The sequence below is a fragment of the Muscardinus avellanarius genome, assembly GCF_963383645.1.
Source record: "Muscardinus avellanarius genome assembly, chromosome: 12".
NCBI lineage: Eukaryota > Metazoa > Chordata > Mammalia > Rodentia > Gliridae > Muscardinus > Muscardinus avellanarius.
In genome coordinates this window covers 65849130-65874794 of record NC_137798.1, presented here as the reverse complement: position 1 = coordinate 65874794, position 25665 = coordinate 65849130, and the positions used below count along the sequence as shown (strand labels likewise).

At 38.6% G+C, this 25665-nt stretch overlaps 1 protein-coding gene across 2 annotated transcripts in view; it reads right to left on the bottom strand.

Moving 5' to 3' along the window:
• The window catches only part of MNAT1 (MNAT1 component of CDK activating kinase), a gene marked incomplete at both ends in the record, with an annotated part of 167761 nt that overhangs the window by 110867 nt on the left and 31229 nt on the right, over positions 1–25665 (bottom strand). For both annotated transcript variants that reach the window (XM_080707574.1, XM_080707575.1), the window contains 2 exons: positions 7864–7937; positions 9576–9728. In XM_080707574.1, the coding sequence (XP_080563700.1) occupies positions 7864–7937; positions 9576–9728 (227 nt within the window). The remainder of the gene's footprint in view (positions 1–7863; positions 7938–9575; positions 9729–25665) is intronic.

Sequence of the window (25665 nt, the reverse complement as noted above, 5' to 3'; positions counted from 1 at the left end):
CAATCACAACTTCTCTTTGTTCACACACACACACACACACACACACACACACACACACACACGCTTATTTAGGAAATACACAATTAAGGTAGAATGTGAGCCATCTCAAGAGGGAGAAAGACATACTACTTTGGGAATGTAGGACTCTTCCTTTATAGGGACTTTTATGAGGGGTGGGCAGGAGGTATGCGAGGATGACTTGCAGTAGTCACAAGGTGATTGATTTAGTGTTCCTGGTCCAGACTCACAGTCTTATCATCAGGTATCCTTCTAAATATTCAAGGTCAACCAGCAAGGGTGAAGAGATTGCTCTCCAGAGTAGAGTCCAAGGAGATTCTTCTTTGGTGTGATCTGTTGTTTGATAAACAGACACCACCCTAAAGGTGGTCAACAGTGCTCAGGATCTCTTGTAAATCCCTCAGGGACTTTTGAGTCTGACAGGCCTGGTACAGGCTTCCATAATAAAGTTACACTCTCCTTGTTCTCCCTTATGTCTCCTTTCTACCTATTTATTTCTTATATCCTCCATCATCCTCCCTCTGAAATTTGGATCCCTTAATCTTAAGGGCTGGTGAAAGGCGAAGTTTTTCTTCCATAACTTCTCTGAGCTGGCAAGGGGGTTGTTGTGCCTGCCTGGACAGGGATCGAAAGTCTCATCCTAACTGGCCTAAAGGAGACCTAGAGAAACTAACCTCAGTTATTGAGCTGGGTTCTTTATTTTTGTTTATTTTGTTCTTTTTGTTTTTTATTTTGCAGTACTAGGAATTGAACCCGTAGCATTCTACCTCTGAGCTACACCCCCCAGCCCCATTTTTTATTCTTTATTTTGAAACAGGATCTCAATAAGTTGCAAAGGGCCTCATCAAGTAGTTGAGGCTGGCCCATGAACCTGGGATCCACCCAGCTCAGCCTCTCAAATGCTGGGATTACGAGCATGCACCACCACAACTGGATGAGTTGAGTTCTTTAAGGTCAGGTCAGAAGCTAAGGACATAGTCCCAGGAACATGAGGATCAGTAGGTGGGGTGGTTTAAAAAGCCATCCACTGAGCCAATAATCTCCACCATTCTCAACATCTACCAAATCCAACCCTAGTAGCTTTCCTCTCCTTGTTGATTTTTTTAAATTTTCTTCTCAAAATTTTGTGTGAAGAATACATTCTATATAGCAAACATCTATGGAATATGTGACAGGCACTTCACCTAATAATCTCAATCCTCCTAACAACCTTATCAGTCTTACTACTTCTATATTCCTATTAGAATGGCAAAATTCCAATCACAACAACAAATACTGGTAAGTATATGGAATAATAAGAATTCTCCTTCCTTGCTGGTGACAATGCAAATTCACAGTGCACTATGGAAGACAGTTGGCAGGGAGGTTTTTGTTTTTAATGAAACCAAGCATATTCTAACATATAACATGGCAGTCAAGCTCCTGGGTATTTACCTAAAAAAATGAAAACTTTGGTCCACACAAAAATCCTTCACATGAATTGTTATAGCAACATTATTCACAGTTGCTATCGCTTAGAAGCAACTACCATGTCCCTAAGTAGATGAATGGCTAAACTGTAGTACCTGCAGACAATGCTATGTTAGTTCAGCACAAAAAGAAATTGGCTATAAAGTCAAGAAAAGACATGGAGGAAACTTAAATTCATATTACTAAGTAAAAGAAGTCAATGTGAAAAGATACAAAATTCCAACTATATGACAATCTGGAAAAGGCAAAAGTATGGAGACAGTAAAAAGGTCAGTGGCTGCAATGGACTAGCAGGGTGGAAGGGACAAACAGGCACAGCTCAAAGGATTCTAAGGTCAGTGAAACTTCTGTATGGTATTTTAATGGTAGATAAAAGTTACTGTACATTTTTCAAGCCTATAAAATATAGAATACCAAAAATGAACCCTAAAACAATGGACTTTGTGTGACAATCATGTGTCAAATAAGGTTCATCAGTCATACTGAATGTACCACATCGGTGCAGAATATTGATAGTGGGGAAGGCTATGCACATATGGGTTCTAGTGTATTTAAAAAACTTCTATCTGGTAAGAGCACAAGAAATACTTGCATTATTAGAGGAAAAATAAATAAACTAATGTTAACATCTGTAATCAATTTTACAATTATACATTTAATTAAAATTACAAATCTTGACATGGCAAAGCAAGAAGATTCAAAACAATGGGAAGAAATACTTTTTCTTATGGTATTAAGCTTCAAAAAAGTAATCAAATTGATATCCCGTGTAGAACTCCACTAAAACGCTTAGAGTGGCTTAAAAAAAAAAGACAGGCCAGGCATGGTGGCCCAGGCTTGTCATCCCAGCATTCTAATCCCAGCATTTGCAAGGCTGAGATGGGAGGATCACTGTTGGGGTTCACGGACAGCCTCAGCTACTTAGTGAGGCCCTCTGCAACTCAGTGAGACCCTGTTTCAAAATAAAGAATAAAAATAGGGCTGGGGGTGTAACTTGGAGGTAGAATGTCCCTGGGTTCCATCCCCAGTACTACACTACAAAAAAAAAAAAAAAGAATCGAACTCAGAAACAGAAAAACTTTAATCCTAAGTGAAATTTATCAGTGTATATGCAATTTCTTTTATTAATTTAAAATATGAGTTTCAGTAAAAGTAAAACAATTGCTGCTTATTTCTTTTTTTACTTAGAAATCAAAGGTAATAGCAATATAATAGAGGCAAATCAATGATTACAGATAATACAAACCTCTTCCTCTAAAAAGTACTAAAGAGCCATAGAAATGAATCACATTAGAAAAACTGTTTTGATGAAGCAAATCTTATTCATGCCACCATGAATCAAATTGGTGTAATAGCCTTGAAGAAAAAGGAACAGATGCTAATTTTCTATAACATTTGACCCTTTATCTGCTTACTGGTTTAGCTCAGATGTTGACCTGCCTTTAATCAAGCATTAAAAGCAAACAAAATAACCTATTGTACTTTCTGAAAGATTTAATGCTATTTAAGGACGATTTTAAAGTCTTTTTGATATCCAGGATTCATAATTAAAGGCCTTAGGGCTTTCTCACCCTTTTAAAATAAGTATTCTCTGCACCAAAAGAATAACCTTTTATTATGAAACTAAGAACAAACCTTTGAGCAATCCCTGGGGCCAAAAGAAATAAGAATTTTTATGTATAGATTGTCATACCATAGGTAAAAAAAAACCTATTGTTATATGCCATAAAAATTCATTTTTCTGTGTGCCCCTTCTAACCGCAAATTCTTAATACCATTATTGAAAGTTGTAATTTTTTAATTTTTATATTTGTATTCAATGATTCACAATGAAATTTATATAAAATGACTTCATCACCAATTTCTGAATCCTCAAAAACTGACTCTGAACTACCCTACTAACTTTAATTTTCTTACTCTACACATAAAGTGTGTGTGTGTGTGTGCGCGCGCGCGTGTGCGTGCGTGTGTGTGTGTGTGTGTGTGTGTGTGTGTGTGTTGCTAAGGGTTGAACCTAGGAGCATTCTACCTCCAAGCTACACCCCAGCCTTATAGCCTTATTTTTATTTTTTACTTAAAAACAAGATCTCAGTAAGCTGCTGACACCTTCACTAAGTTGCTGAGGCTGGCTTCGAACCTGCAATCCTCCTGTCTCAGTCTCCCAAGTACTGAGATTTCAAGCATGATCCACCACGCCCAACTTTAAACATTTTTTAGTACTGTCTTTTTTTTTTTTTTTTTTTTTTTTTGCGGGTCTGGGGATGGAACCCAGAGGCATTTGACCTCTGAACAACACCCCCTGCCCTGCTTTTTATTCTTTATTTTGAAACCGGGTCTCACTGAGTTGCAGAGGGCCTCACTAAGTAGCTGAGGCTGTCCGCGAACCGTGATCCTACGGTCTTACCCTCCTGAATGCTGGGATTACAAGCGTGTGCCACCACACCTGGCTTTAGTACTGTCTTTCTACTTAAAAGATCAAGGTAAAATTTTCTTTAATATCTTTCAAAGAATGGTTCCTAATAACTTCTTTTTCCCTTACCTCTGTTTCACAGCACTCCATGTTCTAGACTCAGAGTACTAACTACTATTTTTTTTTTTTTTTTTTTTTTGGTACTAAAAGCCATCCCCAGGAGCCATCTACCTCTGCACTACACATACCTTTATACTTTTTTCTTTTTTTATTTTGGTACTGGGGATAGAACCCAGAAGCATTCTACCTCTGAGCTACATCCCCAACCCTATTTTTTATTTTTATTTTGAAACAGTATCTCACTAGGTTGATGAGAGTCTCAGCCACCCAAGTACTAGAATTATGAGTATGCACCACCATGTGTGGCATACATTTTATTTTGAAATAAGGTATTGCTGAATTGCTGTGGGTCTTGCTAAGTTGTTTGACACTGACCTGGAAACTCCACCTGTTTCAACCATCTATGTACAGGAATTACAGCATGTGCCACCATGCTCAGTTCATACTACTAACTACTCTTTTAGCCTAACAAGTACTGAGAGAGAGAAAAACCTGTATTTGAATTTTGGCTAGATTATTTATCACGCTCTCTATCCTGTTTTCTAAATGTAAAAATAGAACTAAAAATATATTTTATAGTTACGAAAATTAAATAAAGTATGTACAGCTTGATCTGGTGCTTATTAGAAATCTATTAAGTTCACATTTTTATACTTTTAACATACAGATAGTCAACACAGACATCACAAATATCAACTAACCATCTTTCTTTTATTTTTTTTTATTTTTGCAATACCGAGGATGGAACCCAGGGGCATTTTACCTCCAAGCAACACCCTCAGCCCTGTTTTTTTCTATTACTCTGAAACAGGGTCTCACTGAGTTGCAAAGAGCCTCACTAAGTAGCTGAGGCAGTCTGCGAACCGCAATCCTGTCTCAACCTCCCAAATGCTGGGATTACAAGTGTACACCACCACTCCCGGCTACCATCTTTCTTAAAAAGTATGAATAACATACAATGTAGACAGTTGCCAAAAAAAAATCTTTTTTTGCAGTACTAGGGATTGAACACAGGGGCATTCTACCTCCAAAATACACCTCTCACCTTATTTTTTTTTAATTCTTTTTTTTTTTTTTTTTTTTGGTGGTACCTGGGTTCCTGGAAACCCTTCTGCCTCTGGGCTAAACTCCCAGACCTATTTTTGTTTTTTCAATATTTCTTACTTGGAAACAGGGTCTCTTAAGCCAGCACAGCTGGCTTCGAACCTGTGCGATCCTCCTGTCTCCATCTCCCAAGCGCAGGGATTACAAGCGTGCGCCACCACGCCCAGCTTTATTCTTTTTTTTTTTTTAAACAGAATCTCACTAAGTTGCTGAGAGCTTCACTAAGTAGCTGAGGCTGGCTTTGAACCTGTGTGATCCTCCTGTCTCAGCCTCACAAGTGCAGGAATTACAAACATGCGCCACCACGCCCAACTAAAACAAAATTTTTTAAAGTAGTTTTTGTGTGCAGAACAATGGCACGCAACTAAGAGATGGGGCCACAAACACATAAAACGCAAAAGGTCTAAAACCAAAGGATCCACCTCACTCTCATTTCTGCATACTCACTGCCCAGCAAAACAAACAATACAAATCCTGCCTCCTGTCCAGCTTTTACTATCTTGATTAACACAAAAAACTCTTGAAGATTATAATATTTCAATTCATCTTATCTGTTCTTTTCACGTCATTTCCTACATCAAATCAGCCACTTGAATATTCTGTTTCTAGCTGGGCATGGTGACGCATACTTGTAATCCCAGTACTTGGGAGGCTGAGACAGGAGGATTACAAGTTTGCGGCCAGCCTCAGTAACTGAGGCCCTTCGCAGCTTAATGAGACCTTGTTTCAAAATTAAATAAAACAGTGCTGGAGGTGTAGCTCAAGGATTCCATGGGTTGAAACCTCTGGGTTCTAACTTCATAGGTTTCGTGGGATGCTCTTAGGTTTCATCCCCAGTACCACAAAAGAAAAAAACAATTCTGTTTCTAAAATGACCCCATTTTAGCCAGGCGTAGTGGCCCATGCTCCTAATCCCAGCATTTGGGAGTCTGAGACAGGAAGATCTGGTTTTGCAGCCAGCCTCAGCTACTTAGGCCCTTTGCAACTCAGTGAGACCCTGTTTCAAAATAAAGAATAAGCCAGGTGTGGTGGCGCACGCTTGTAATCCTAGCATTCGGGAGGCTGAGACTGGAGGATGGTGGTTCTCAGACAGCCACAGCTACTTAGTGAGACCCTCTGCAACTTAGTGAGACCCGGTTTCAAAATAAAGAATAAAAATATAGGGTAGGGGGTGTAGCTTGGAGGTCAAATGCCCCTGGGTTCCATCCCCAAACCCACACAAAAAAAAAAGAATAAAAAAATAGGGCTGGAGGTGTAGCTCAGAGGTAGAATGCCCCTAGGTTCTATCCTCAGTACTGCAAAAAAAACTAAAATTAAAATAAAAAATAAATATAAATAAAATGACCCCAATCTTCTATCCCTACTATTAGTTTCTACTCTGAGCTCTCCTTATTACCAAATTACTGAATTGGCTCCTTAAAAATCTCACTGGAGCCGGGCGTGGTGGCACACTCTTGTAATCCCATCATTCGAGAGGCTGAGACTTGGAGGATCGGGGTTCGCAGACAGACTCAGCTACTTAGTGAGACCCTCTGCAACTCAGTAAGACCCGGTTTCAAAATAAAGAATAAAAAATAGGGCAGGGAGTGTAGCTCAGTGGTCAAATGCCCCTGGGTTCCATCCCCAGACCCACAAAAAAAAAAAAAAAAAAAAAAAAATTAAAAATTAAAAAATTTAAAAAAAAAAATAAAAGTTCACTGGTTGGCAGGTATGGTGGCACACACTTGTAATCTCAATATTTGAGAGACTGAGACAGAAGGATCACAGATTTGCAGCCAAGCTCAGCTACTTGGTGAGGCTCTCCACAACTTAGTGAAAGCCTGTTTCAAAATAAACAATTAAAAAAAGAAAAGGGCTGGGGGAGGTAGCATGCCCCTGGGTTCAATCCCCAATACTTAAAAAAAAAAAAAAATTATTGGTTCTCTATTGGCCACAAACTAAAATCATAACCAATTTTGTCCCATTATCCCAGATATAGAACACATATAGAAACTTAAATACACTATATAACATAATTGTACTCTATTATTTTATAATTATATGGCAAATAATTATGTAGTTATAAAGAAATTGTAACATAAGAACTATAATATTAATACTTATTATTATAATATGTAAGGCCTAGATTATAATTTCCAGTGTATTTTAATATACTTGTATCCGTTTCATGGAAATAGTTACGGAACTGAAAACTCAGGACTTAATCGTTTAATCTGACAGCCAAGCTTACAAAGACCTCCTTTTTTAAAATTTTTACTTTTAATTGGCACTATATCTATGTGGAGGGGGGGGTACGAGGGATTGAAGCCAGGGGCATTATGCCTCCAAGCTACACTCCAACCCTATTTTATTTTAATTTTGAAACAGGGTCTCACAAGGTTGCTGAAGCTATCCTTGAACCTGCAGTCTCCTGTCTTAGTCCCCCAAGTACTGGGATTATAGGCATGTGCCATCATGCCCAGCATAATGTATATTTTGATATGTGTATACATGTGGAATTATTATATCAAGCTAATTAACATATATAACACTTCACTGTTTTGTAGTGAAAACATTTAAAATCTACTCTTTTAGCATTTTGAAATATACAATACATTATGGTCACCTTGGTTTGCAATAGATCTCAAAAATTCATTCAACTTCTAACTAAAATTTTGTAGATATTTTCACATATTCCCCAAAGCTTCCAAAAGATAAAAGTACAAAGTCTTATGGGTTAGCACATCAAATTAAAAACGTACCAATTTCCTCCACTTCTTCTAGGAAATCATTATATTCTCTTAGACTAGGAAAATCTTCTTCCCTTTTATTGTATCTTAAAGAGAAAAAAAATAACAAATTATAAAACATTGCATCCAATTTTATCTAACTAGTCTTCTTGGGCTTACCTAATTCATACATTATACATAGAAAAGGATTTATTGTTCAAACCCTATTTGCTTGACACCAGGTTTTAACTAGACCAAGTATGCTGATCTCCCTCTTCCTTCCCCCTCCACCCCTCCACCCCGTCAAGATCAAACCCAGGCTCTCCCACATGATAGGCAAGCACTCTGCCATTGAGCCACACTACTAGCCCAAGAATGCTATTCATAAAATTCTTTGACTACAGTAAAATGGAACCAGGAGAGAATATTACAACTTGTAAAATCCTTGTAAGATTTACAGGAAAGAGAAATTAAGAGTTTGAAGCTGGGCATGGTGGCACACACTTGTAATACTAGCATCTGGGAGGCTGAGACAGGAGGATTACGGTTTGCAGACAGCCTCAGCTTCTTGCTTAGGCCCTTTGCAACTCAGTGAAACCCTGTTTCAAAATAAAGAATAAAAAACAGAGCTGGGGGTGTAGCTCAGAGGTAGAATGCCCCTGAGTTCCATTCCCAGAACTGCAAAAAAAAAAAAAAAAAAAAAAGAAAGTTTGAAGGTTTGGAGCCAGGCATGGTGGTGCACACTTGTAATACCAGTCACTTGAGAGGCTGAGACAGGAGAATCACAGGTTTGCAGCCAACCTCAGCTACTTAGTGAGGCCTTTCACAACTTAGTGAGACCCTGTTTCAAAATAAAGAATAGGGCTGGGGTGCAGCTCAGAGGTAGAATGCCCCTGAGTTCCATCCCCAGTACCATAAAAAAAAAAAAAAGTTTGAAGGTTTGGTAAATGTTATAATAAGGTCATCATTAGAAGTTATGATATTGTTTACTTATTATACATGTGCTAATTTCCAGAAAACTAAAAATTAATTCATGAGAGACTCCCATTTTCATGATAGTTACAGCTGAAAGAATGATAAAGCAGGAAAAATCTATAAATATCATAATGCAACTGAAGAATTGGACACAGGAAGGGATGAACAATAAAAGATCAGATTCTAAGATACTGCCTCCTAGAAGTAATACAAGTAATAAAAGAACAGCTGGGCATTGATAAAGTATCATTTGTTAAGTACCTAGAAAGATGTTACTAAAACCTTAGTGGTATGCTAAAGTGCATACCACTGCCGGGCACAGTGACACACTTATAGCCCCAGTACTTAGGAGGCTGAGACAGGAGGATCACAGGCTCAAGGACAGCCTCAGCTACTTAGTGAGGACCTCCCCAACTTAGTGAGATCCTGTTTTAAAATAAAGAATAAAATATAGGGCTGGGAGCATAGCTTGGAGTTCAATCCCCAGTACTGAAAATAAATAAAAAAAATAAGTAAACAAAAAGTACATAAATGAACAAACCATGAAGCCATCAATCAAGAGACTATTCTATAACAAAGACTAACCTAAATAAAATTAGTCCATTCTCTAGGAAGTTAATAAAGCTCTGTAAAACAAGTACATCGATGAATTTATAGTTATTCATTTGCCAATTTGTCCCACAACGATATCAGCAAATGATGATATCAATTACTGAAATAATTACTAAGGTCTTCTTTGTTGGCTAAACCACTCTAACAATGATACTTACATCTTTAGCACTTTTTTGCGAATTTCAACCTCCTTGTCAACAGTGGGATCTTCAAACAGCTGTACCCTGAAGTTACTCTTTCGAAGTGGAGTACCACACTCAGGACAGTTTCCAGCTCCTCTCACAAACAATAAGTCCACACAACTTTCACACCTGCGGAAAGAAATATAACATTTAGGATAGTGTTTAAATTTGCAACAAGTCTGAATAGTTGCTCTTTCTGGAGGAATTGAAGAGTCATAAAAACTTTTCATTATTACATAAAACCAAAAAAACTTTTATAAAATATCATTTTCATTTGGAGCTTACTTTTCAGACATATCCCAAAAGGCATCAGTTTCACTTTCCAAGTTACACACTTACAAATTACAATGAAGTGAGTAAAGACTAAGAAGATTCAGCAGGATAGGGAGAAGTCAATAAGGCAGGTAGAAGACTTTATGATCACTTCCATCCCCAGACCAATTCAAGTTGAACATCCCCAATTTAAAAATCTGAAATCTTAAAACACTGCAAAATCCCAAACTTTTTGAGCATCAACATGATGCCACAAGTAGAAAATCCTACACCACTGAACTTTGTTCCATGCTCAAGATGTTTTAAATATTGTACAAAATTACCTTCAGGGATGTATAAGGTACATGTGAAGCAAACATAAATGAATTTCATGTTTAGATTTGGTTCTCATTCCCAAAATAACTCAGTGTGTGTGTATGTGTGTGTGTGTGTGTGTGTGCACGCATGCACACACACACACACACACACACACACACACACACACACAGAGGCAAATATTCCAGGATCAAAAACAACCCAAAATCTGAACCACTTCTGGTCCCAGGCATGTCAGATAAGGGATACTCAAACTAAATCACCTTTAGACCTAGACAAGAGAAGCTTCTACGAGGAGCACTGCACTTCAGAGAGACCCTGCATCCTACAGACTCTTAAGTTTTTTGAAAGTTCAGTTTTGAAGGGAGATGCTAGCTGAACAAGGTCAAAAGGCTAGACAATCAAGACCTTTGAGTGCCCTAGCATGTGTGAGAAGGAGGAAATCATCACAGCTTCTACCATAAGAAATCTTAGGAAGAGTGGCTACCTACAAAACTTCACTCAAAGCTGGCTACCCTAAACCAACCAAACTGATTGGCTAGGCAAGAGGTTTCCTGGATACCTGCACCCCTTCTTCCCTCTCTTCTTAGGTATACGGTTTGGGAAGTGAATTACAATTTCCTTAAAGCCTTGAGCTGGAAAGGCCAGGAGCTAGAGAGGTGAACCACTCTCTAACCAGACTGCTGAAGAGTTGGTGAGAAGCCTTTGAATATTGTCATCGATGGGTACAGGCACCACCCAATTATCCCTGCCTCAGACTGGAGAGTGCAGGAGAGAAGGCTGCGCACCAGAGGGAGCAGATCCTTGAGCCTCTGAGTCTTTAGGGTGTAGGCCCAAGAAGGGGAGCTCAGACTGGGCCACGATGTGAATTAATTTATAAACTTTAAGTATTTATACATTTTGGTAAATATACAAATATTTGAAGTCCTCCAGTTGTAATCTTACCCAACTCCATCTGAGTTACAGTGACATAGTCCTGCGACTTTTTTTTTTTTTAGGCAATATCTGAAACTGTTTCTTTGTGTTTTCTGTCCCTTTCACTAGAATGTGTATTTCATGAGGACATACTCTACCCTGACTTGTTCTCTATTTGCAATGCCTGACAGTATGTACTGAATAAACTTTACTGAACAAAGAATGAATATATGACAGAAGAAAAAACAAATTCTAATGAATGAGGGAAAAGTTGGTATCCTCTAAGTTAAACATCTAACTTATAGAATACATGAAATGAGAAGAATAAAAAGAAATAAAATTTTTAAAAACATTAGCAAAATACCACCACTGACCTTTGCATATTTCTATCTTAATAGTCATCAAAACATAGGGAGAAAAAAAATTCCAGAGTTCACAGTTGTCAAAGATCAACAAAACCCCAGAAAACTAAAACTAGTTTGAACTTAGGATATACAGAAGTACTGCACTTCCATTATTCCTTGTAGTTAATGGAAACTAAACCCAACTAAAGTTGAAAATAGACATACTTTATTACTATTGATATTTATGAACAGGGAACCATGAGAAATATTTCAAAATTATAGAACCCCACAAAGACTATTACCTATTTCATAGTCTGAAGTCTAGACTCAGTAAATAGTTAACAGACTCAGTATATAGTTCCATTATATAGGATATATATTGAATACTTTAATTATTTCTATAAGTCATACTTTATTATTTGACATAATTTAACATTTGTTTCCAAAGTCTGGTACATATGTTGAAACCCTGTCTCAAAGTAAAAAAATGAAGTAAAATAAAATGTCAGTTAAATCAAAACACTTTACTAGCATGCACAAGGACTGGGTTCAATCTCCAATATGCAAAAAATAAAATAAAATAAAAATCTACCTAAGTCAGTCTCTCTCTCTCTCTCTCTCGCTCATTTATTTTTTTTTTATTTATTTTTTTGGTGGTGGTACTGGGGTTGGAACCCAGGGACCTTCTACCTCCAGGCTATACTCCCAGACCTATTTTATATTTTATTTGGAAACAGGGTCTCTTAAACCAGCTGAGACTGGCTTTGAACCTACAAGATCCTCCTGTCTCAGTCTCCCAAGTGCGGGGATTACAAGCATGCGCCACCACGCCCGGCGAAGTATCATAATTTAAACAGTATTGCTGGGTGTTATTGCAGTATTGCTGGCTCAATGTTAGAGCAGGAATATACCATGAACGAGGCCCTGGGATTAATCCTCAGCACTGAAAATAAAAAAATTAGAAAAACATTATAATGGAAAAACGAACTACTTTAAAAATTCTACAGGGGCTGTGGAGCACATGCTTAGTAGCTGGGGACTGAACCAAGGCCTCCTGCATGCTAAGCACACACACTACCACTGAGCTATACCCCTCCCTTTCTGATTTCAACTGTTGAAAGAATACTCTGAGCCAGGCGTGGTGGCACATGTTTGTAACCCCAGTACTTGGAAGGCTATGACAGGAGGATGGCAAGTTCTTGGCCAGCCTAAGATAGTTGGTAAATTCCTCCACAAATTGGCAAGACCTTGTTTCAAAATAAGAAAAAAATAACAGGGCTGGGGATATGGCCTGGAGATAGAAGCTCCTGGGTTCCATCCCCACTTTCACATACAAAAAGAGTACAAACAGCCGGGCGTGGTGGCGCACGCTTGTAATCCCTGCGCTTGGGAGGCGGAGACAGGAGGATCGCGCAGGTTCGAAGCCAGCCGCGCTGGCGTAAGAGACCCTGTTTCCCTGTGTAGCCCGGAGGTAAAAGGGCTTCCAGGAACCCCAGTACCACCAAAAAAAAAAAAAAAAAAAAAAAAAAAAAAAAAAAAAAAAAGAGTACAAACAATATTAAAGTTTACAGAGAAAACCCTGAAACTTAATTTATTTTGTTCAATATTCTTTTTTTTTTTTTTTTTTTTTTTTTTTTTGGTGGTGGTGGTACTGGGGTTCCTGAAAACCCTTAAAAATTTTTTTTATTTGGAAACAGGGTCTCTTAAGCCAGCAAGGCTGGCTTCGAACTTGTGCAATCCTCCTTTCTCCGCCTCCCAAGCACTGGGATTACAAGCGTGCACCACCACACCCGGCAATATCTCATTTTTGTGTGTGTGGTACTAAGGATTGAATCCAGCGGCATGCTACCTTCAAGCTACACTGCAGATCTATTTTACTTATTCTGTTTTGTTTTGGGTTTTGGTACTAGGGATGGAACCCAGGGGCTTTCTACCTCTGGGCTACACTCCCAAACCTATTTTATATTTTATTTGGAAACAGAGTTTCACTGAGTTGCTGAGAGCCTCACTAAGTAGCTAAACCTGGCTTCCAAGCTGTGCCATCCTCCTGTCTCAGGCTCCCAAGTTCTGAGATTACAAGCCTGCACCACCATATCTGGCTTACTTTACCTTTTATTTTGAAGCAGGGTCTCACTAAGTTGCTGAGGCTGTGTTCCTACCTGTTATCCTTCTCTCTCAGACTCCCAAGTACTGAGATTATGGGCACATGGCACTGTGCCCAGCTTCTTAAGGTTTTGATCTGTTTTGTTTTTGCGGGTCTGGGGATGGAACAACCCAGGGCATTTGACCTCCAAGCTACACACCCTGCCCTATTTTTTTTTTTCTTCTTTATTTGAAACAGAATCTCACTAAGTTGCCGAGGGTCTCACTGAGTAGCTGAGGCTTTCCACGAACTCCAATCCTCCAGCCTCAGCCTCGCGAATGCTGGGATTACAAGCACACTCCACCACGCCCGGCTCTTAAGATTTTTTTTAAAGCAAAAAATAAACCTCTTTTCTTTAAAAAAAAAAAATGTATAATTTTACTGGTGCATTGTAATGATGTATCATAGTAAGGTTCACTGTGATATAACCATACAAGCACACAGCACTTCCTGTACTTCCCCCTCCAGATCTCACCCCAACTCTCCACACATTCGTTAGTAAGATTGGTAGTGATACCTCCATATATGGAAAAAGCATTATTAGTGTGTGTGTGTGTGTGTGTGTGTGCGCGCGCGCGCACACGCACGCGCACGTGCGATACTGGAAGACAGAATCTTTTTTTTTTTTAATTTGGAAACGGTCTCACTAAGTTGCTGGGAGCCTCACTAAGTAGCTGAGGCTGGCTTCGAACCTGTGCGATCCTCCAGTCTCAGCCTCACAAGTGCAAAGATTAAAAGCACGCACCACCACGCCAGCCAACCCTATTTTTTAGTCTTTTTAATTTTGAAACAGCGTCTCACTGAGTTGCAAAGGGCCTCACTAAGTAGCTGAGGCTGTCCGCGATCTTCAGGTCTCAGCCTCCGGAATGCTGGGATTACAAGTGTGCGCCACCACGCCCTGCCGGACAAAGCATTATTTGATCTGTCTCCTCATCAATCACCCTTTTCCCTCCTCACCTTCTTCTCCCAACCCCCTTTCACTATTTTACTGGTCTCTCCATTAAAAGTCCTTTTTTTTTTTCAACTATTTTCTCTCTAGCTTCCACATAAGAAAGAAACATAGAGCCTTTGACTTTCTGAGACTGGTTAATCTCACTTAGCATAATATTCTCTAATTCTAACCATTTTTCCTGCAAATGACATGATTTTCTTCTTCTTAATGACTGAGTAAATTTCCATTGTGTGCATATACCACATTTTCTTTATCCATTCATCTGTAAAGAGACACCTAGGTGTTGGTTCCATAATTTGGCTACTGTAAATTGTGCTTCTATAAACATGGATATGTATGTATCACTATAGTATTCCGACTTTAATTATTTTGAAAAGATACTGAGGAATGTATAGCTGGGTCATATGGTGGCTCTATTCCTAGTCTGAGGAATCCTCCACACTGACTACCATAGTGGTTATATGTACAATCCTAATGACTGTATAAATATTCCAATTTCCCACATCCTTGCCAGCATTTATTATGGCTTTTGTTTTTGCTTTGTGGCACTGGGGATTGAACACAGGAGCATTCAACCTCCAAGCTAAGCCTTCAGCCCTTTTTATTTTTTTATTCTCAAACAGGGTCTCTCTAGGTTGCAGAGTCTCCAGTTGCTGAGACTGGTCTTGAACCTATGATCCTCCTGTCTCAATCTACCAACTACTGGGATTGCAGGCATGCACCACCACGTCCATCTTGTTTGTATTCTTGATAACTGCCATTCTAGTTACAGATAGATGAAATCTCAGTGCGGTTTTAATTTGTGTTTCCCTGACTGCTAATGATGCTAGTAATGTTGAATAGTATTTCATATATTTGCTAGATATTTGTATTTCTTCCATTGAGAAGTGTCTTTTCAATTGCCCCCCCCCTTTTGGTGGTACTAGGGATTGAACTCAGGAGCATTCTATCTCCGAGCTATACCCCCAAGCCCTATTTTTATTCTTTTTTTAAACATGGTCTCATTAATTTGCAGAGGGACTCACTAAGTACCTGCGGCTGGCCACAGGGCCTCGGGGGTGGGGGTGGTCAAACCTGTAATCCACCTGTCTCAGCCTAATTGCTCATTTTTTTTGATTGGGCTACTTGCTTTTTGGTGGTTTTTTTTTTTTTTTGGAGTTCTTTATATATTCTAGATATTGGTCCTCTATTAGAGAAGAAGCTGGCAAAAATTTTTTCCAATTCTATAGACTCTACAGACACTTGTTTTCTTTGCTGTGCAGAAACTTTTTAATTTGATGCCCTCCCATTTGCTGATTCTTGATTATATTTTCTGAGTTTTGGGGGTCTTACTGAGGAAGTCTCTATCAGTGCCTGCATATTGGAGTTAGTCCTATGCTTTCTTCTAGTAAAGAAAGAAGCTTCTAATAATGATGCAATGCAGAGTGAAAGCCTGAGGTTTAATTTCATTCTTCTACATACAGATATCCAATTTTCCCAATACCATTTATTAAAAAGACTTTCTTTTCAGCTGGACATGTTGGCGCACACTTGTAATCCCAGCATTTGAGAGGCTGAGACAGGAGGACCGCAGTTTGCGGAAAGCCTCAGCTACTTAGTGAGGCGCTTTGCAACTCAGTGAGACCCTGTTTCAAAATAAAAAATAGGGCTGGGGATGTAGCTCGGAGGTAGAATGCCACTGGGTTCTATCCCCAGTACTGAAAAAAAAAAGACTTTCTTTCTCCTAGTGTATGTTTTTGATACCTTTGTCAAAATCAACTAATAAGTGTGAGAATGTTTCTGTATATTATATATTAATTATATTATAAAAACAGCATGGTATTGGCATAAAATAGACATATAGACCAGCGAATACCATTGAATACCATTGGTCTGTATGTCTATTTTATGCCAATACCATGTTGTTTTTGTTACTATATCTGCAGTATTAATGAACTTGAGATCCTGTGTCAGCACCCTACATACTGGGATTACAAGCATGCACCACCATGCTGGCCTAAGTTGTTTTTGTTTGCTTTTGTTGTAGGTTATTGTAAATGGAATTGCTTTCCATATTTCTTTTTCAGTGGATTCATGGTTAGTGTATAGGAAAACTATTGATGTCTATAAGTTGATTTTGTATCTGGCTACTTTGCTGAATTTGATTATCAGCTCTAAAAAGCTTCTGATTACGTTTTTTTGGATCTTCTAAATATGGGATCATGTCATCTAAAGACAGAGCTAGAGCCAGGCGTGGTGGCGCACACTTGTAATCCCAGCATTTGGGAGACTGAGACAGGAGGATCTGGGTTCGCGATCAGCCTCAGATACTTAGTGAGACCCTCCACAACTTAGTGAGACCCTATTTCCAAAAAAAGAATAAAAAATCAAGCTGGGAGTGTAGTTTGGAGGTACAATCCCTGGGTTCAATCCCTAGCACCACAAGAAAATTTTAAAAAGGCAGAGCTAATTTCAATTCTTCTTTCCCTGGATATATCTCTTTAATTTCCTTCTTTTGCCTTATTGCTCTTGCTAGAATTTTAAGTGCTCTATTAAGTAAGAGTGGTGATAGTGGGCATCCTTGTCTTGTTTCTGATCTTAAAGGGAATACTCTCAGTTTTTCCCTGTTCAGTATGACGGCTTTGAGTTTTTCCCTGTTCGGTATGATGTTGGCTTTGAGTTTACCATGTGTTGCCTTTATAATATTGAGGTCATCCTTTCATTCCTAATATCTTCAGTGTTTTTAACATGAATGAGTGTTAGGTTATCAAACGGTTTTTATGCACCTGTTGATATGACCATGTGCTCTGTGCCCTTGGTTCTATTTATGTGATGAATTACATTTACTGACTTGCATATGTTGAACCAGCCTTGCATCCCTAGAATAAAAACCACTTGGTCCTGGTACACAATCTTCTTGATGTGGTTTTGAATCTGAATTGCTTCTATTAACAACTTTTGCATGTATGCATATCAAGATACTGATCGATAATTTTCTTTCTTTGAGGTATCTTTATTTAAGGTGATACTGGCTTCATAAAAGGACTCTGGGAATGTTTCATGGGAATATTCCATCTCTATTTCATAAAGCAATTTGAGAAGCACTGGGCTTAGTTGTTCTTTAAAGATCTTGTAGAATTAAGATGGGAATCTGTCTGGTCCTGAGATTTTCTTTGTTGAAAGGTTCTTTTTTACTGCCTCCATCTTTGTTTTTGTTTTGTTGGGTTTTTCCGGGGTTTTTTGTTTTGTTTTTTGTGGGTCTGGGGATGGAACCCAGGTACATTCGACCTCCGACCTACACCCCTGCCCTATTTTTTATTCTTCATTTTGAAACAGGGTCTCACTAAGTTGCGGAGGGCCTCAGTAAGTAGCTGAGGCTGTCCGTGAACCACGATCCTCCTGCCTCAGCCTCCCGAATGCTAGGATTACAAGCATGCGCCACCACGCCCGGCTTCTGCCTCCATCTGTTTGTTGGTTATAGGTCTGTTTAGACTTTCTATAGCCTCTTGGTTCAATTTAGGTAGATTAATGTATCTAGATATTTGCCAATTTCTTTAGGTTTTCTGCCTTCTAATCATCCTTTGGAGTTCCACAGTCTCTAGTGCTATCTCCTTTTTCATCTCTTGGTAATTTGGTCAACTCTCTCTTTTGGTTAGGTTAGCTAAGGATTTATTCATCTTGTTCATCTCCAAAATAAATGGCTTTTTGTTTTATTGTTCCTTAGTACTGTTTCTTTTTCTCTATTTCAGTGATTACTGCTCTCATTTGAATTACTGCCTTTTACTAGCTTTAGTTTGCTCCTTTTTTTCTAGGGCCTTGAGAAATGCATTATTAGGTTGTTTATTTGGAGTCATTTTTATTTATCATTAATTTTTTAATTTTATTTTATTTTATTTTATTTTGGTGGTACTGGGGTTCCTGGAAACTCTTCTACCTCCAGGATACACTCCCAGACCTATTTTTTATATTTTATTTGGAAACAGGGTCTCTTAAGCCAGCACGGCTGGCTTCGAACCTGCGCCATCCTCCTGTCTCCACCCCCCCAAGCACAGGGATTACAAGCGTGCACCACCACACCCAGCTTTCATTAATTTTTTTAATGTGAGGAGTCAATGCTATAAATTTTCCTTTTAAAACTGCCTTCACAGTATCCCAGAGATATTGGTAAGTTGTGTCTCTTAAGATTTTTAATTGCCTTGTTTACTTTACCTCTGAAAAAATAAACCAACTATATTCCACACAGAATTTCAACAATTATTAAATAAATTTTTTAGAGGTAATTTGTTACAAACTCTGTTTTTAAGACTTTCTGCGATGTAACTCAATACATCCAAAATCAGTATCCTTGTTTCTGTGAGGAATATAAATGGAAAACTAACTTTAGCTGGGCGTGGTGGTGCATGCTTATAATCCCAGCATTTGGGAGGCTGAGACAAGAGGATCATGGTTTGAGGACAGCCTCAGCTACTTAGTGAGGCCCTTTGCAACTCAGTGAGACCCTGTTTCAAAAGTAAAGACTAAAAAAATAGGGCTGGAGGTATGGCTGAGAGGTACAATGGCCGTGGGTTCCATCCCCAGTACTGCAGGGAAAAAAACTAACTTTATGCATAAGAGCAGAAATAAATAAATAAAAAAAGAAGAGGATTGCAGGTTCAAAGACAGCCTCAGCTACTTAGTGAGCCCTCTGTAATTTAGTGAGACCCTGTTTCAAAATAAAGATTAAAAAATAGAGATGGGGTGTAGCTCAGAGATAGAATGCCCCTGGGTTCAATCACCAGTACCACAAAAAAATAATAATAATCTTATAAATTCTTAGCCAATGAGCAATAGCTCAACAAAGTTTACTACACACACCTGGCCAATGAATGTTAACATATCAAACTCAAATGCTCTAAACCAAAGAAAGTTTCTAAAATATATGGACTTCACGTTTTGGTATCCCCTCTTTCTGCCACTGATGAGTAATTTTTATCCTTACTAGCTAAAAAGGGCATGCAGGTGATAATGTTGGATGTTAAGATGATCTAAATGTTCTCAGTCTTGCCAAAGCCAACAGTTAATTAAAAGAGAAGAATTTTCTCTCCTCATTCTACACCACCTCTTAGCAACTTTATACAACTGACCACTTCCTCCACCTGTGAACACTTTATTTTCTAAGCTATGTGACTTACCTGGTTTTCCTCTATTTACTCTTTTTCTATTTCTTTGCCAGCTCCTCCTCTTCTATAAAACATCTAAAAGCTAAAGTGATCTAGAGTTATATCCTGCTCACTATTCTCCCTCCATAAATTATTACATATAGTACAAATGGTTTTGGTTTTTGGTTTTGTGTGTGTGTGTGCGTGTGTGTTTTTTTGCTGTACTGGGGATTGAGCCCAAGGATTAAGATGGTAAATTTAATGTCAAAAAGGACACATGTATAATTCATATACTCATATAAAATTCAAAACCAAATATTATACTGTTGAGAAAGCCAGAATGTGAGGCAAGCCCACAAAGAAAAGAAAATGACCAACCCTAATTTAGGAGGAAGTCATCTCTATGACAAGAAGAGGAAGACTTGATCGAGAAAGGATAGAGGCTTCAGTGTTCTGGGTAATACTCTAATTTTTAATCTATGTAGTACATGTACAGGTTTTTTTTTTTTTTTTTTTTTTTGCGGGTTTGGGGATGAAACCCAGGGGCATTTGACCTCTGAACTACACCCCCTGCCCTATTTTTTATTCTTTATTTTGAAACCGGGTCTCACTGAGTTGCAGAGGGCCTCACTAAGTAGCTGAAGCTGTCCACGAACCGCGATCCTCTAGGTCTCAGCCTCCCGAATGCTGGGATTACAAGCGTGCGCCCCCACGCCCGGCTTCATGTACAGGTATTTAAGTTATCATTAGTTATTAAGCCACTTATAAACACTGCATTTGCAAAAAACTCAAAGCATAAATTCAACATTATAACCTTGGAGACTAAGGTAACTTTTTAAGTCACTTTGCCATTGTCCACATTCTGATACAGGCAGAAAGGATTCAAGGAAAGTGAATTATACATCATGATTTAAATACAGGTTTAGAAACAGAGGTTTGTCCTAAATCAGACCTAGTTGAATCCAAGTTTTACTAGTTTTATTACCTTACATAAGTTACTTAAAGTCTCTAAGCTTTAATTCCCTCACCCATTAAAAAGGGGATCTTATCAGTGCCTACCAATTTGTTTTATAAAGAGTAAATGAGATGACTAATAAAGAGCATTCAGTACTAAGCGTAGGGTACAGAGGAGGGTGGGTATACTGGGAATTGAACCCAGGAGCATTCTAACTCTGTGACACACACACAGCCCTATTTTATTTTTATTTTGAAACAGGGTCTCACTAGGTTGATGAGAATCTCACTACTTAATGAGACTGTCCATCCTCAAATCTGTGATCCTCCTGTCTCAGCCTCCTAAGCACTGGTATCATAGGCATGCATCAACACACCCAGCTCAGTAAATATTTTTGTAGGAATAGAAGTACTTTTGTGTGTGTGTGGTACTAGGGATTGAACCCAGGGGCGCTCTACCTCTGGACTACACCTCCATACCTATTTTTTATTCTTTATTTTGAAATGGGGTCTCACTAAGTTGACAAGGGCCTCATGAACCTGTGATCCTCCTGCCTCAGCCTTCCAAGTACTGGGATTACAAATGTGTGTTTAATTTACTTCCCTCAGTCATTCTCTTTGTGTTATACATCCTAAATCCCTTAAAATGGACTCTAAAACTGGCCTAAATCCTCCCACAAGTGTAGAAGATCCAAGAAACACCCCAGGTGAATAAATTACAGTAAAAAGAAATACTAAGCCAGACACAGCAAGGTGTGTTAGACTCCAGGTTTGTGGGGGAATGTCTGCAAGGTCCAGAAACTCTCAAAACCGTTCAGTCACAAATCCATAAAGCACAAGGGTTTCTTGTACATTTTACCACTGAAATACTCCTCCACTCAACTTCCAGAATATAGTTTGGATTTATATTGCATTTCCAATCCTGAAGTACACTGTTAACACCTCAAGAAGCATATGGAAACCATTTCCCTGATCTGTTCCTACACTAAAAATGTTTACTCTAAAAGAAACAGATCTCCAAACCCAAACCTTAACAACTTATTAAGACAGAAATCCTCAAACTTTACTTGCAAATGTTCATTTTTATTATTGAACTGTAACCCCCACACATACATTTTCTACTTTTTTTTTTTTTTTTGGTGGTACTGGGGTTCCTGGGAACCTTTCTACCTCTGGGCTACACTCCCAGACACCTATTTTTTATATTTTTTTTTGGAAACAGGGTCTCTTAAGCCAGTGCAGCTGGCTTCGAACCTGCGCGATCCTCCTGTCTCCACCTCCCAAGCATGGGGATTACAAGCGTGCGCCACCTCGCCCAGCTCTACATGTTATCTTTCAAAAGTATTTACTATTTCTTAAAGAATATTTATTACCATACTTTGTTTCAAATTTTCAACATTTGAATTACTAACAAATACCTATTCAATTCCTTTTGTTTTAATAAAATGTTAAACTATATTAATAATCTCCTAAAAATGAATCTAAAGTCATACGATGAGAAGTATTAACTATCCACTAGTTTGTCCTATATATGAAAGTTTCTCAAAAGAATTTTGAAAAACAAGATGCATACTCAAAAAAGAAGATGAAATAATTTGTATTACTTTACAGATTACACCCTTTGATAGGAAATAAACTGAGTCCTCTGAGGATATCACCAAAAACAAAAATTGGAAAGTTGAGAAATTCATCTAAAAAAATCACTTTCAAATTATATTTTTACTTTTATATGCCAAGATTTTATGTATTTCTAAGATTACAAATTTAATTTTATAAGGTTGAATTTTAAGGACTCTACATTTCATGCAAACTATGCCCAAGCTCTCTTAGAATCATAGCCATACCACAACTAAAAGTTCAAAAGTTTTAAAATGACAATATATCTTAGATCGGCTATTGGCACAAGATTGTTATATACAGTCTAACCCTAAATAGACACCACCAGCAATAATCTAGTCATGTCTCGTTTTCTAACAATCAGTTTAAGAAAGCTCTATTTTTCTTAAAATATGGTAAGCTTCTTTTGGTTTTGTTCTTTTTGGTTTTGTCTGTTTAGCTTTCTTGTCACTAGCTTCACCAGCCTTGGCCACAGTGCCAGTCTTTTTAGTCATATTCCAAACTCCAGCTGCAAGCTACTGAACCCTGGGTGAAATTCAACATCCCCGCCACAATAAACTCTCTGAATAAACTAGGTGCAGAAGATGATACCCTAACTGTAGCTGTAGGTGACAAAGCCAGAGCCAGCAGCATACTAAGTGGGGGAAATGGAGAGCATTTCCTCCGCAATCAGGAACAAGGCCAGGCGTCATCCTCCTTATCTACACCACCCCTAGATCTGGATGACTAGATCTCTAAGTCTTAACACTTTTCCTCCTAAGTATAACTTACTCCTAGTTAGACTTTCTTTTATAACCAGCCTAGAGTCCATTTCAACTACCACTTATTTATTTATTTACCTAGTTGTTAAAGGAAACCTTTAGGATAGAGGATAAGGGAGGGAGGGTAAGCAGGGATATTGGTGAGTAACACTGACCAATTATGCTATATGCATATATGAGTATGGCACAATAAAACCCCTATTCTGTATAAATATGCACCAATAAATATGCAACAACAAAACACTGCAGTAACATTTACACATATTTACACATAAACTTTTCATTTTACATATATACAGCAGTTTAACATACCTAGCATAACAACTAACAATGATTACATAACTATAGTGTTATATAAACTAGATTTAACTACATTAAAAAAAAACTAGCACTAAGCCAGACATGGTGGCGCATGCTTATAATCCCAGCTTTTGGAAAGTTGAGACCGGAGGATCATGGTACATGGACATCTTCATCTACTACTTAGTGAGGCCCTCCGCAACTTAGTGAGACCCTATTTCAAAATAAGGAATAAATAATATGCAGTGGGTGGAGCCTGGAGGTCAAATGCCCCTGGGTTCCATCCCCAGACCCGCAAAAAAAAAAAAAAAAAAAAAGAAAAAAAAAACTAGCACTAACCAGGTGTGACAGCACATGCCTGTTATCTCAGCTGCTCAGGAGGCTGAGGCACAAGAAGGACAAGTTCTCAAGGCCAGCCTTGGCAACTTAGCAAGAAATGCTCAAAATTTAAATTTTTAAAAAGGGTTGGGGAGCTGGGCATGGTGACGCACTCTTGTAATCCCAGCATTTGGGAGGCTGAGACAGGAGAATGGCGGTTCGCGGCCTGCCTCAGCTACTTAGTGAGGCCCTCTGCAACTTGGTGAGACCCTGTTTCAAATAAAGAATAATTAAAAAAAAAAAAAAGTAGGGCAGTCGGTGTAGCTCAGAGGTAGAATGCCTCTGGGTTCCATCCTCAGACCCACCAAAAATAAATAAATAAAAAAAATAAAAAAGGGCTGGGAAGCCAGGCGTAGTGGCGCACACTTCTAATCCCAGCATTCCAGAGGCTGAGAACTGGAGGATCACAGCCTCAGCTACTTAGTAACACCTGTTTTTAAAATAAAGAATAAAAAACAGAGCTGGGGGTATAGCTGGGAGGTAGAATGCCCCTGAGTTCCATCCCCAGTACTGCCAAAAAAAGGGCTGGGAGCCAGGCATGGTGGCACATGTCCATAAACCTACTTCTTGGGAGGCTGAAACAGAAGGATCACGGGTTCAAGAACAGCCTCAGCATCTTAGCAAGACCCTCAGCAACTTAGAGACACCCTATTTCAAAATTTAAAAAAAAAAAATTAAAAAGTACTGGGATAGGCCAGGCGTGGTGGCGTACGTATGTGACCCCCACACTTGGGAGGCAGAGACTGGAGGATTGCGCAGATTCGAAGCCAGCCTCCCTGGCTTAAGAGACCCTATTTCCAAATAAAAAAGATACATAAAATAGGTCTGGGAGGCAGAAGGGTGTCCAGGAACCCCAGTACCACCAAAAAAAAAAAAAAAAGTACTGGGATATGTGTAACCTGAAGATAGAACATCCTTGGGTCCAATTCCCAGTACCACAAAAAGGGGTGGAGATCTGGGGATGTAGTTCTGTAGTAGAGTACCACTGGGTTCCATCCCCATTACTCCAAAAAAAACAAAAAAGTAGGCATTAAAAGACAGCACAGTAGCCGGGCATGGTGGCGCATGCTTGTATTCCCAGTACTTGCGAGGCTAAGACAGGAGGATTACAGATTTGCACCCAGCTGCAGCTACTTATTGAGGCCTATGCAACATAGTGAGATCCTGTTTCAAAATAAAGAATAAAAAATAGGAGATAAAATGTCCCTGGGTTCAATCCCCAGTATTGCCAAATATATATATATACATATATATATATCACTATGAATAGCTAGTAAAATCAACTATTTTCCATGCTGGGCAATGAGTCAAGAATCTCAAACTGTCACCAGCACCTGCATTAAACATAAACCCAGACAGTAAACAATTGTCACCGAAAGAAACTCATGTGACTATATTATATCAGGAGCTTAAGCAAAACTAGCTTACATGAAGCAAAACAACTTATTAAATGACCATATCTAAAGCAGCTCTTTGTTTTGACAATATGCAATTCAATCGCTTTTTCCATCACTGTGGATCTAAAAAGTATGTTAAAATGTTATACTCTGCCAGGTGGATTAATAAGGATTTATTATACTATGCTTATACTAACACTGCTTCCTGGTCATTGTAGTTCTAAATTGCAGATAATGATAGGTTTAGAAAAATTATTCTTTTCAATTACACTAGGGACAAATCTAAATTTTCACAGCTTGATGACTTACACCAAGAATGAAAATACATATATATAAAACACATTCATCCGCTGAAATTTAACCAGGGAAAAGTTAAGTGAAATAGCATTCAAGTCTCTAACCTTATTAAATCACTGTGGGTCCAGAATACAAAATGCCTTGTGGTCACGGAAAATTAGATAAATAACTTAACCATATTGTACCCTAGTTTATTCATCTATAAAATACTAACATGGAGCTGGGTGTAATGGCACATGCTTGTAAGCCCAGCATTTGAGAGGTTGAGACAGGAGGATCATGGCTCACAGACAGCCTTAGCTA